Raw genomic sequence first — 14,241 nt, 5'->3', positions numbered from 1 at the left:
ACTTTCCCCCCCCCCCTTTTTTCTCTCCGCTTTTGGTAATGAAATTATTTATTCATCCAAAAAAAAAAGGTCGATCACATAACACTCCAGACGCCCTTCTCCACTTCATCCATCTTACTTTAATTCTGTGGGAAACATCATCATCAATCTCACCCTCGTTGTTTAAGGTAGAGCTCAGATGTATGAAAGTCACTTTGTGGGATCTCTCTCCCCTCAATTTTCACCCCTTTGCTATCGATCCTCAATTGTATCATTTATAAATGTGTGTGAAATTGTACAGAGGTAACCGATTCTTTACAGAACCCTGAAATGTCTTTCTCAATACAAAATTCACAATAAACATTACTTTACCCCCCTTACAAAAATCAACCCTCAATAAAGAAGTATTATGCTTTTGTGGCTGTTTTAGTTTTTCTGTCGATGTTATTGTTCAGTAATTCATTTTCTCCCTTACAATCACATTTTCTCTTCTAATATTTATCTCCTTTCTCCTCACAGTTTTATGCCAATACTGATCTCTAAAGGCTGTAATTATATGCTAATTACCAATCCTTCTTTCGTTTCAAAGAAAGGATCCTTCCCCCCAACTAAGTTAAGGATCTAATGCCATCCTACATCAACAAATTGAGTACCAAAAAGAATACAAGTAATTTTAAAGTCATGTAGATTACAACGGATTACAAGACGATTAGCAATCTATAACACTTTCCTCAACCATGAAACATCACTTACTGAGAACAAAATCGCATTCTATTGATGAGAACAAAATCCTACTTTCTTTTCAAAGAAGGTCCTTTTTTGTTATTTTTATGGTTGTGGGGACAACTGCAATGTTTGGAGGTTAGTGGTAGTGTTTGTATGTCATCTCTTCCCTCTCCATTCCTGTTTTCTTTTCTTCTGAGGAGCCTGTCCCTTCTCTCACTGTGTACATTCCTCATGCATCACAAGATTTACTATAAGTGTTGCTAAAAAAATTTAAAAGAGAACACCCTTGCCAGTCATCAGCTACTGATGAACAAAAACCAAGACTCCAACAATAATGATACTTGTACACAAACTAAATCACAGAAAAGAAAAATGATACGACAACAACAAATGACAAGTACAAATCAAATTACCAAATTGGATATATCCTCTTCTGTGTGAGCAATCTCTGCTTCTTCACCAGCATGCTCTTCAATCGTCTTGATAAACTTTGATGAATAAAGTATTACTCCAAATCGTACTGGAAAGTAATTTTCATACATAGATATAATCATGTCGATTGACTGCAATACAGCAGAAAAAGAAAATCTTGTCATTCTGGAAAAAAAATAATAATAACCAATTTTCACCATAGATACCAAATGGGTTGAAATATGAACTTGCCTCAAGGCCACAAATTGAAGCAGGATCGAGTACATAAACAGCATGGAACAAATTTTTGCGGATATAACGAAGCTGTCCAGGAAATGCCGGCATCAAAAGCTTCAAACAGAAAAACAGAATCATGTTAAGCTAATATGCAATCTTAATTTTTTTTTTTTTTTAAAAAGTGTGAATAAACCATCTCGTATGTGTATAACAAAAATCATGTAGTTTTGGCACGGAAAAGGACCTACATCATTTAAATTGCTCCGCCATCTCTTGTATATTTCATCCTCCTCCAAGTTGTTAAGGTAATGAACATGGGCAGATCGAAAATCAACACGGAATGTATTTGATTCAGGAGGTACAGTAGCGAGCAGCTTTCTAATAGTGCTTGGAGGAATCTGCATAGATTCAAAGGGTTTCTTAGTTAAATGCCTCAACACTAACGTACAAACTTGTTGCATAAATACATATTACATAGGAGAAAATCAAATAATATAATATTCAATGGCATAGCTCACTGCCCAGCAGTTTACTAGTGATGGACAAATGGATTGCATAAGTTTTCGCGCCCAAATAAATTAACAAAGTTAGTATATATTTGTTCAGGTTCAGACTAATCAACAATTCCAGCAAGAGGAAAGCTGATTATCTGGTTCTAAATCTGTAAATAAGACCAGGGCTGACACAAAACATGAAAAGAATAAATTTAGAATGTCACAAGGAAACGTATGATGAGTCTCACCAGACACTGACAATGTTTGAATGCAAGACCCCCTAAACACCAATGTAGACGTGGAGACAAAGGAATGACATTAAGAGATCGGATGCTATCTGTAGGGGATATGGTAAGAGAGTTGATGGGTTTCTAGTGACCTAAGTGACTAGGTTCAGAAACTCAAATGGAACCAGAACTGCAGTGAAGAAGATAAAGAACCAGATTCTAAGAAAATTAAGATAACATGAAATCAGTGGCTTAGGTATGGTCCAAAAACTGGTCAAGTACTTTATTCAGGTAAAAGAACAGAATGCCAGAACCTGAAGTCAATCCAATGGTTTGACTCAAAGTTACAGAAAATTCCTACCTCAGAGTCTCAGACAGAACATCTTAAACCAGGAATCGATATCAGTAACTGGGATGATTTTAAAATCAGCAAAAAAAGGCTCAGATTAAGCATGAACAGTACAGAATGTAGAATAGAAGCTGAACAATAGTCTGAGATATAATGCAAAACAAGAACTCCTAATGGAAACTGGATACCCAGGAACAAATCGGAGAAAACCAGCAACCCTATCAGCAATAGGAAACTGATGATCGGCGACCAGATTCAAAATTTAAGACCATAGATGGATTCAGGATAGAATCCAAATGAATAATATGAAGCCAAAATTTAGAAGACAGAAGTAATAAGTAAGAACTGCGGTTTTCAGAATTATAGTATGTACAGGAACTTATGCATAAAAACTTACCAGTTGCAGAAACTCAACAATGAAGAAGGAAATAACAAAAGGGAAATAAAATAAACTGAGGCAGCCGTAAGGTATGGTAACCACCTCCCTTCTATGTGACAACAAGCTTGTCTTCCACAATATCTTTTATTTCATCTACAACGGGTTGAGTAAACTGAGGCAGCCATAAGGTATGCTCTATATCTACCTGAGCCTATTACATTAAAAAACCCTTGGACCAAAGGCCCAACATGCATACAACCCAACCATAGACTTATTCCTAAGAAAACAAGCCCATTTTGGTGATAAATCTGCATCACTACCTCATCCGAATGGTGACCCATGTAGATCGTTAGATCGGCCCCATTGATGATGCGAGCAAGTAAAGCACATAAGCATTCGGTCAACCTTTTTTAGGACCTTGTAAGTTCTCATTTTCTATAGGTGGAGCGTCTTGGTGCCAAGAGGAAACCTCTCAAGAGAAATGCGAACCATAACAGAATACGGAATGAACCCATTCACTCAGGCAGATAAGAATTGAATAAGGAATGATTGAATAACTCGTCAAAGCCGGGGAATTGGATCATCTTGTTCGAGATGCACCTAACATATCCTTTGATGCAATAATAGCTTCAATTGGGACTAGTACTGATCCAAAAATCCAGGGAATAACAAGAGATTACGGTGAGGGTTGGGTGGCATCTTTCATCGCCCTTATGGATTTTGAAATATCCATTACGAGTCAAAGAATCCTGCCTAGACCAAGTCAAAAAGGATCACCCCTATACCATCAAATGTACAAGGGATGGGAGCAGAGGGCTTCGACTAGCTTGGTAATTTTAGCTGTTAGTTTTGCACTAAGTTCTATTGATATTTCTCCTCTTTTGTACAATTATTAATATTATTTGTTTCCTTTAGGGATTAGTATGAATTTTTATAGTTCTCAGTTCATATTTTCTTTCCATGATGGTTTAAATATTTACTGATCGTTTCGCTTCCTTTGAATAATCCAATAAAAATATACAACTCAACTAGCTTAGCCTTATCCAAACTAAATGGAGTCGGTGTTATATAGATTCTGCCATGCACTCAACTCTATTCAGAGCCATTATTGTTGTGAACCCTAATCCATGCATATCTTTTCAATTATCCAATAATCTTTTAGCATACAGATATCAAGTAATTTCGGAGAGACATTTTCACTAGATGAGCTGGGTGCCTAACATCTTCCCATGCTCTTGACTTGACAAAAAACCATCTCTTGATTGGACAGGTGTGATTTGAAGTCATATTCTATTTATGGGACCAAGAACCTATCATACATTATGACTCTGTACATTTTTAGGTCTCAGGACAGCCTAGACTTCTCCTCCATGAAGGGTCATTGTTCCCCAATACTGAATCACCCAAATGTCAAATTTTCATGGTGCATACCAACCTTAAGCTCTCCATGAAAATGAATTGAACTTTTCCCCTTAGAATTCTTCCACGTTAAGGGCTGTTCTGTCATCCGACTGTCAAATACCTACGGCACTCCTTGCATGTCAAATTTCAAGAAACATCTCAACTATTTGGCTCACCTGAAGAACTTCTTCCCCTTGGATTTCAGCTGGTATACTGGAGGCACCATGGAAGGCTCATTTGCCACTCAAACCAACAGATAGATAGGGACCAGGTTGACTGGTCATCATAGATGTCAAGAGGTTGCCTAGGCGGCAAGGCTCTTTCTTGGGTCCAAGGCGTCATGGAGAACATCTCAACCATTTACGTTGGATTTGTGTTTCTTGTTTTATTTTTTCATGAATATACTTATATCATAATAAATAATCATATCCTATGCTTTGTTTCTTAAATGTTGGTTTTATCATATTAGGACATTACTAGCATAATTACATCATATTGTCTTGATATGGCTTTTATGTTGCATATAAGCATAATTATATAAAATTATCATTGCTATATTATATATAGTCGATACACTGCATTCCTAGGTTGCTCAGCCCTCCAACATCTTGGGTCGCCTAGTCGCCATGACAACTATGCTGATCATATCCCAAATCTACAGCCAAGCTCCCTTATTTGGTTCACTGTGTATATTTAAACTGCCAAGATATTAACCGAAACTTATTAGGGGATCGTTCCATCAGTGTAATGCTTTTGGGTTAAAATTACCATGAGTTGAGAGTAAGGTTAGCAACGAAGCAGCTGAAGATGCCCAAAGGTACCCATGTAGAGATTCCTCTCTACTCCGCTCATACATACGAAGAGTCAAGAGTCCAATTTCAACTAGCTTGAGAAACAGAAAATAGAAGTATTCACCTTCAACTTCGAAAATTGATCAGCCAGTGACAGTTCTTGATGAACCAAATCCATTAACCTACCAAAAAAAAATATATATATTGAAAAGTAGTGAAAATGCTGAGCACAAGGTACTTCATTACAACTATTGACGACACAACAAACCGAGAATTGACAAAATAATGAGAATTATGCCTGCAGTTATATGTCAAACAATAAAGTTAGAAATGGCATCAAACAACCATTCTGAAAACTTTAAGAAAACATTTGCCTCTAAGTCAAGCAACACCCCAACATACAAAACCAGATCTTCATAGAATAATAGCTTGTTTTCATGTGGAAAGCTATCTCAGGGGAGGTTACTACCACAAAGCATTCTTTCCTTACAGCACAGGGAATGAACGACAATGTAACGACCTTATTTTAGGTAGCAGCCCAATGTCAGAGGCTTTTTGCGACCCAGCACTATAGAAGTATGAGAAGCATCCAAAGGTTCAGAAGAGGAATCATACATCAACTGGGAAAAGATCAGTCTTATCATAGGCATTAGATAACCTCCATGTGTACTACCCAACTCTTTCTAAATTCAGAATCCCAAAATGAGGAAGAAGAATGAATAATTGCAAACAATATCTGATATAAGTGGATCTTAAGGAATTTTAATTGTGAACACTTTAGGATATCCAATTGGAGGTTGATGAGAACAAAACCTCTATATTTTCTAAATTTAGCTGGATTTTAGAATTCAGAGGGATATGAATTTTATTTAATCTTTTGCTTTGGCTTTAGCCCTCTCCCCCGCCCCCCCTCTTTTTCTCTCCCATTGTATATTCTTCTCTCCTTGGTTATGAATTAATTTATTCATCCAAAAAAAAAAAAAATTTTTATCTAATCCTTCAAATATTAGCTAAATTTCCATTTTCTTATGCATTAAATAAAAAGACTAGGAAAGTCTGACTAGAAGTAGTATGTTTCCTAAAGATTTTAAGTGAAATGGCTAATTGGGGTCAAGGTTCGAAATTTCAATTTTAACCAAGGTTGAAAAAGAAATGGTCGGCCTTCCCCTTGGGTAAGGCTTTGGGGCTGTGTTCCCTCCCCCCCTGTATATTCTTTCCTCTGCTTGGTAATGAATTTTTTATTCATCCAAAAAAAAAAAAATTTGTCGTAAAAAATTTTGTATATTTCATCCCAAAAAAACAAAATTCCCACTTTAGCGGTCAAACAGCTGAATTTTGCCCTAAAACTTCAGGGCAAACCTATTTAAGTATGATTACACATATTCCAACCAATTAGATTAAAAACCAAAATATAAAGAGCCTGTATACATCTGCCCCTCCCAGACCCTGCAATTGCAAGAGCCTCGTGCACTAGGTTGCTGAAACAAAGAAAGATCAAAACAAAAAACCACCAAAAAATGGTGAATTGCTAGAGTACATTGTAGCCTATTGTATCCTTTCTTATATAACCTATTCTACACATAAATACATAATTTAGTACTAGTAAACACTGTTCTCTATCGTTTCACCTAAAAGCTCGAACTGTTAAGGAAGGGCAGTCTAAACGTATATCAACACACCCTTGGCAAGTGCTATCTGTCAGCCAAACCCGCTGTCATGTGGCAGCTGAGGGGAAGAAGTGTCAGGGAAACCAGTTGCACTTCCGAAGAGTGGGAGACCGAAAACTCAACCGCTATGACTTGGCTATTTTTTCTATGAAAGCTAAGATTGGTAGAAGGCTTATGAGAGGAGACTATTTGGGATAGCATCTCTAAGAGTCTTGACCAAGTGGGTGACTCAGCTAAGGTCTACCATCTCCTCCTAAAGGTCATCACAATGAGAAAGAGAGACAAGTATTATAACACAATTATTGGTCCCTAGGTGGAATATTACCACTATATGGATCTCTAACTGTCCAACCCCAAGGACAAAGCAAAGGTATATAACACACTTGACAAGGAACGTATTTTAAATCTCCTTGGCAGGCTGAACCTAGAATATGAACCAATTTGAGTCCAAATTTTGAGCCGATCACCTCTTCCATCTTTAAATGAAGTATGTACTACTTGCAAAGTGAGGAGAAACAAAAAGTAGCCATGGAAACTATAGCGTCACTTGAGAGATATGCTCTTTCCTCTAGCTCCTATAGAGATTGCCACAGTGGAGGAAGAGGCCAAGGGCCACACCATGGGGATGACATAGATAGACTCAGCTATGACCATGTGGGAAATGCATGCTAGAGAGGGGTGTTGAGTGCTTCATGGGCATTCCCCCAAGAGGCCAAGACTTGCACCTAGTCACCTACTAGTATGCATGGTGGCAAGAGAGCTAGTGCACACACAATGATGGCTGAAACTGAGCCTATGGGGCATCCCTTTGGACTACAAACAAACCATAGTTCCCACACACAAAAAGATCTTACAGACTTTGGACATGTTATGTCACAGTTGGGTAGCTCTTCTTCCACAACAACACAACCAAATTCTTCGGCTTCAGCCTTGTAGGTCTCTACATCAGCTCCTTTCACTGCCTCTTCTTGGGGCATTGACTCTAGAGCCATTGATCACATGACTAGTATGTCTTAGTGTTATGATTTATATTTTGTTTGCTCTGGTAGGGATAAGCTTAGAATTGCAAATGGTTACCTTCCTTCTATTTCTAGTAAGGGTAATGCTCATGTTACCTCTTCTATTTCCCTACCCGTTTTCTTCATGTTCCTAGCTTTGCGACTAACCTCTTAATCTCTTATCAGTGATTCACTTAAAACAAATCTTGAATTATAGTGTCACATCTCATTGTCTTTTTCAGAATTTGGTGACGAAGAGGATTATTGGCAATGGACATGAGGAGAAAGGGCTTAAACCCAAAACATCTTTTTTGACTACTACTCAATCTTATGCGTGTGAGCGTAGTGATAACAGTATTGTTAATTTTGTTTTGGCATCAATGCTTAGGCCACCCCTTTTTAGTGTTCCAAAAAAACAGTTGCCATACTTGTTTTCTTCTATTTCTATTTCCCATGTATTTCAGTGTGAACCATGTTTGTTTGCTAACTATTGTCATTCCTCTTATCCTTACCCTAGTAATAGATCTATTGTTTGGTATCAGAGCAGGGATGTTGAGTGTTCGACTCCTGGGAAGTGCAACAGGTTTCCCTGGCAGAAAAAGCAATTAAAATATGTATAACAGAAATTAAATCCAACTCTGTAAAGTCCTTGATCAGACTATGGTGCCTAAATATTTAAAAGATAAAAATAAAAAATTTGAAGGTCAAACAATACATATTTACCCTATGTTTGCAAAAATTAATTTAGAGGAAGAAGGGTTACCTTCAAATTTAAATCTTATATAATTGTTAACTCAAATCCAGCAAATGATCAAAGTTTTTTTTTTTTTTGTTTTTTTTTTTTTTGGTGGGGGTGAATAATAATAAATTCATTACCAATCGAAAGAGGGAGAGAATATACAAGGACCCAAAGGGAAAAAAACAAACTAAATAAAGAAAAAGCAACTAGCAGCCTAAACGGAGGGCTAGAGGGGCAACAAGCAAAAATGAACCTATTCCTTGGGGAATCCCTCAGTGCGTCCAGGGTGGGGGAGATCAAGGCTAGCTGGGAACTAACATCAAAAATTTGAAGCTAAATAGATAGTTTTCCGGATCATATCAAAAGATCGAGAGTTGAAGGTCCATCAACGAAGTTTGCTTTCCATCCAAATGTGTTTTACCACTCCACAATGCCACAGCCAAAGACTGAAGCTTTTTGTCCAAAACAACCGAATATCCTGAATATTCAGTACTTCCCAAAGATTTCTATTGAACATAGGTCACGGTCAAAATTTCAATCGAAATCTCTACAGTTCGTGGGAAATTAGGTATTTATATACCTCTTTATAACATTTCACCAAAGCAACCTCAACTTTTTGGACATTTCGGCATTTCAAACAAAATTTCAGTCAATGAATTCTTTGAGATTCACATATGGTTTCTTTTCGAGCCAGCTCAAAACCGATAAATTTTGACAAAATTTCATTATTTCAACCAAAATTTTGAACGTTCACTGGGGTGACAGCGTTGATGAAAGAAGAGTCTATATGTTGTGTAATTGATTTAAAATGAAAAATGCAAGTTTTCTAGTTATTGTTAGAAACAAATGTCCTAACTCTATGCCCCAAACAGGTAAACCATAACCAACCATTACAAAAGTAAGTACCACCAAATTTACATCCAAGTGCATGCACACTCAAAACTATCAAGGGGAAGGAGAGGTACCCTATTCCACCTCTTCTTTAGTTCTCAACTCACCCAAAATCTTACAAAAAACTCTAAAAACACATTCATAAAGTTTCTACTTAGAAATGGGAATCTTTTTAATGGTTCCTCCATTAAAATCACAGCTATAATCCAGCCATCCATATGCTCTGACAGTCTGACCTGTTCCATCATCAGAAAGTTCCTCCAAAACCCATGCCAAATCATAATTGCGCATATTTATACCACCCCCACCCCAAAAAAAAAGTGTTCTGCTTAACTGACGGGTCACTGCAATGGACTAACAATCAGATCCTGACAGCCACATGGGATATACCCACAGGTAGAAAAAGGGGGGTGGGGGAAGGAAATAGAAAAGGATAGAAGTTTCCTACATGGATGGGGTGGAAAACAATTCTCACACTAACTAATTTCTTTCATTTTATTTTATAAGCAACAACAGAAAATTTTATTGATATAAATTAGAAGAAAAGAAGATTCCCACACACACAAATTTTCTCCATCTAGATTTATTTCTAACAGTGTGACAAATGTGAAGGACCCAAATCATAGTTTCCCTAAAACGTTGCGAACCCTGGATGTAATTTCTCTCCCCAGTCCCCACCTCCACCCCCCCTCTTTTTTTTCTTTTTTTTTTCTTTTTCTCCTCATGAATTTGGTCAATAAATTTCATTTAACTAGAAAATTGTCTTCCATGAATTCTAATATAATAGAAGATACAGCAGCACCAACTAACAAGTACATAATTGGGTGTAACAAGCAAAGAAAGTTCATATACCCAACAAAGCATGGTACCAAACGACCAGAAAAGCAATCAACAGAAAAATGAGTTGTAAGAAAGCCAGATGGGGAGAAAAGCATTACAGATAAAGGTCAATATCTTCGATATTGATTAAAGCACCATTCAGAGCCATTAAGGATTTGCCAGCTGGGATCATTCGCTGATTTGTAATTATTTCATCTTTAATGGAATTGTTGAGCTGCAAAAATTTACATAAGCAGAAATTACTTGAATACAGCAGTTTATCAGTGACCATTACCGCAGTGCCTAAATGTAAATGAATGGTATTTTCTGCTCTCCCAGAGATGTTGGGTGTTACTAATATCTTACCTTCATGCGAGATAAAGAAGAAACAAAACTTGGAAAATTTTGACTGATTTCCAGCATTGACTGCAAAGGGTCAGATGCATGAACTATCCTTTGTGCAGTTTGATGTCCTAAATCTGTCAAAATACGATTCAGTTACCAGCCAAGCACCAACCAAAGCATACAGAAGGAAAAAGGTGATATCATATACACAACATAACACTACTGTAGCAAACAATTATGTTCATTACCCTTTAATTCCCAAATATCTAGAGTATCAGATTCCAACATGGTCGACGACAGCATAAAATCCCTAAAAGCCATTATTTCGGTGGTCAGCTCAGGTTTACGTTCCTGCACTCGCACAAAGATAAACAGATCACCATAAACTCAAGTACTCAACAGTGAAAAATGAATTTCTACTACTTCAAAGGAATACCAATTACCATAGACTCATGGATTCACAATATTAACTAGATTGTGTATAGAGCATGATCTCCATAATATAGAGTCACGATTAACCTAAGTACCATTATGACTGTCCCAAACCATAGAATACAACAGTGGCAGAACTGAAGGATGTGATATGTATAAGATAAAGTGTTTTGATTAACATGTCCAGAACAATGTGCGGATTAATACAAAAAATGAACCATAAAGCATACAAGTATATCTATATCGTTATCCACAATCAAATCTCTACCAAAGAATACCTTATTACCATACTCTTCCATGTTGATGCCTAAAAATTCTTTTAAAGCTGATGCCCAATTAGCAACATTGCCGACCAACATAAAGGCATAACCCAAATATAATTCTTCTCTTATCCAGGAAGATTCCTTCAAATTCTTTCATTCCAAAGAGCCCAACAAATAGAGAAGAGAATCAATCGCCAAACATCAGCAGCTCTTGGAGGACGGTAACATCAAGCCAGAAGGAAAAAAAGATGCCCTTCTCAGAGTTCAATCTACAAATGGCCGCACCATATTTACAGAAAATATTCTCTTCCTAAAGGTGATAACAATTCATCTAAACCTCCATTAGTTCCATTGAACCAACAAAGCTTTATTCATCAAACATAAATGTAGGATTACCCAGACCCCCTCCTCAGTTTGATACAAGCTTTAACAATACTAAATTTAAAAAAAAAAAATATATATAGTATATTGTGTTGTGTACGTATTTTTTTTTTCTTTTCTTTCTTTTCTTTTTTTTTTTTTTTTTTTTTTTTTTTTTTTTTTTTTTTTTTTTTGGGGGGGGGGGGGGGGGAGTGTGGTGGGCTGATAAATTAAATTTAAAAAAAAAAAACATTTACAAGCTAGTCAGTGTCATACAACAACTACAGAACCGAAATGCAGAAGACCTGAGTCCACACAAAACTCAAAGCCCTACATCTAAAGGAAAATGCCAAATCGCAACGGTATTAAATCTCCAAAACATAATAGAAAGCCAATGTTTTGCCAAACCGTCAACCACCTCATTAGCTCTCCATTGGAAAAGAACTTGTATTTGAGAATCCGATGGCCAAATGGATCCAATATAAGAAGAGTAGCACCTAGGTCCTTCAGCTGAGATTCACATCCATCAAATAATATTTTGGCTGAATTACCTCTACAGTTGCATACTTGCATGAGAGCATCCTTTCCTCATCAAGAGCTACATTCAACTCTTCAATGCCATCAGTATTCACTCATCTTCTCCAATCAGTCCTGAAAGAACCCCAACTACTCAACCATCCCCTTTTCTTATTATACCTCCAAGACCAGAAGTGGAGACTACCAATCTACCAATGAACCAGCCTATCAACCACTACCCTGAGAAAATCGATGGGCTCCAATCTCTAAACAACAGACCAGCCAGGTCATCTTTAGAGCTTTGCCACCACTGCCCAATTTGTGACCCTTACTTTGAGTTTCTCAAATACCATGTCGGCTTCAATGATTTGATTTTGAAACAATCTCCCAATCTTTCCTTCCACAAACACAAGAATGCAGCTATCAAGACCCCTTTGCAAAGAACTTTAGGCACCCCTTGCAATACCAAATTATTCACATATTGATGGAAGGAAGATTCACATCTGATATAGCATAAAATGTAACCAGACCGGTTCGGAAAAGCAAAAAACACAAAGAAATATGAGCTCAATTTCGCCTTCCCCTTACACATCAATCATGAGGAGAAAGAGATGGACAGCCTTATTTTCTGGGACAAATCAGAAGCAAGCACCTTTTGGGTTTAATTTCCCATCATAATGCCCCTGTGTTTAAGTGGAATTTTGGTCCTCCAAATAACCCTACAAGGAAAAACAACCAAGTGGTTTATCCTCATTGTCTACATAGACAATGTTACACAGAGCAGTAAATGATGATTTGAAGGAAAAACTGGCCGTTACTAGTCAAGGTCTAGGCCCTCTTGTCCTGTAAGATAGTTTGTTTCTATAGCTTTGCAATTGAATAAATTTTCTTTATAAGCAAAAAAGAATTGTTAGTCATTGGTCCAAAATAAAAATTTGATGAGCAAACTAAGTTTTTCTTCTGGAAAAAGCTTCTTCATGTAACTCATCCTTAAATCAAACTCTTGACATCACACCTCATCTGTGCCATGTGAAAATGTGATGTGGCAATTCTTTTTATTTTTTTTTTATTTTTTTTTTGGATGAATAAAAATTAGATTAATCCACGAAGCAAATAATATTCAAGAGGAAAAAGGGGGGGGAGGTACATGGCCCGCCAAAGGGACTAGCCCTGACAAAAAAAGAAGACCACCACTAATGGATACGATCCCTCAAGGGGAGGGGGGAGAATAGAAGATGGGAGATTCCAGGTTTGAACAATGTGTCTGTTCCAAGGGGAGTTTGGGACCATGCGGGGCTAAAAGGTAGAAATTTTGGTGGAGACTTCGAAGGAGATGGCCTTCCAAATCCCGTCAAAGGAGCGGGAGCAGGACATCCATCTACGAAGATTTCTCTCTATCCAAAGGTGGTTGATGGTGGCACAAAAAGCGAGCTTGCCGACGGTATCACAAATGGTGGGGCCGTGAAAGGTCATGTCAATCCAGAGTCATTCCCTACTAAGAGGGAGAACTCTTCTACTATCGGGCCAACAACAAGAAAGGACTTTCTTCCAAATGGAGGAGGAGAAGGAGCAGGAGAAAAAAAGATGATCCACATCCTCAGTTCCTCTCCAGCAAAGGCAACAGGCGGGGGGTGACTTGAATGTGGCTGTGAAGGAGGAAAGACTGCGTGGGAAGGCATTTGGTGAGAACCCTCCAGGCTGTAAAACTGTGGCAAGGGATATGGCCTTTGATCCAAAGGGCAGGTTAACCTTAGTCCTCACGAAGTTCTAGGCAGAGGAGAAGTTGAACCTCTTAGTAGAAGGGTTCCAAAGAATGGAATCATCCCTCTCCATATGGCCGGAGGGAAGGGTAGGGAGGGAGATCCAGATGCTGCTTAGAGAGCTAAAGAGAGGGGAGGCGGCCCATCCATCAATTCGGAGGACAGAAGAGACAGAAGCCATTCTATCCAACCCCCGAAGAGTATACAGTTCTAGGACTGAGAAGAAGAAGGACTCCAGAGGGGTGCCAGGGATTTAGCCAAAGAGAAGTAGAGGCTCCATTTCCAATGGAATAGGAGATAGCCTCTAGAGCCAAGGGTATACGGTGGAGGATACCTCTCCAGACCCAAGACGAGCCCAGACGAGAGGCCGTGGACCAAATGGAGTTGGATTTGAGGGGATAGGAGTAAAGCCATAAGACCCAGATGCTATTCTGCTTAGAAGCAAACCTCCATATCA

The 14,241-nt window shown here is 38.0% G+C and overlaps 1 protein-coding gene across 1 annotated transcript in view; it reads right to left on the bottom strand.

Annotated features, from left to right (window-relative positions):
* The window catches only part of LOC122084299 (UDP-glucose:glycoprotein glucosyltransferase), a 95,549-nt gene that overhangs the window by 50,532 nt on the left and 30,776 nt on the right, over window positions 1-14,241 (bottom strand). Inside the window, exons 6-12 of the mRNA XM_042652429.1 lie at window positions 10,702-10,804; window positions 10,475-10,587; window positions 10,228-10,343; window positions 5,119-5,176; window positions 1,602-1,751; window positions 1,369-1,467; window positions 1,119-1,268 (exon numbers count right to left, since the gene is read on the bottom strand). Coding sequence (XP_042508363.1) covers window positions 1,119-1,268; window positions 1,369-1,467; window positions 1,602-1,751; window positions 5,119-5,176; window positions 10,228-10,343; window positions 10,475-10,587; window positions 10,702-10,804 — 789 coding nt within the window. The remainder of the gene's footprint in view (window positions 1-1,118; window positions 1,269-1,368; window positions 1,468-1,601; window positions 1,752-5,118; window positions 5,177-10,227; window positions 10,344-10,474; window positions 10,588-10,701; window positions 10,805-14,241) is intronic.

Source organism: Macadamia integrifolia, chromosome 7 (genome assembly GCF_013358625.1).
Source record: "Macadamia integrifolia cultivar HAES 741 chromosome 7, SCU_Mint_v3, whole genome shotgun sequence".
Taxonomy (NCBI): Eukaryota; Viridiplantae; Streptophyta; class Magnoliopsida; order Proteales; family Proteaceae; genus Macadamia; species Macadamia integrifolia.
This window is presented reverse-complemented; position numbering and strand designations above follow the sequence as displayed.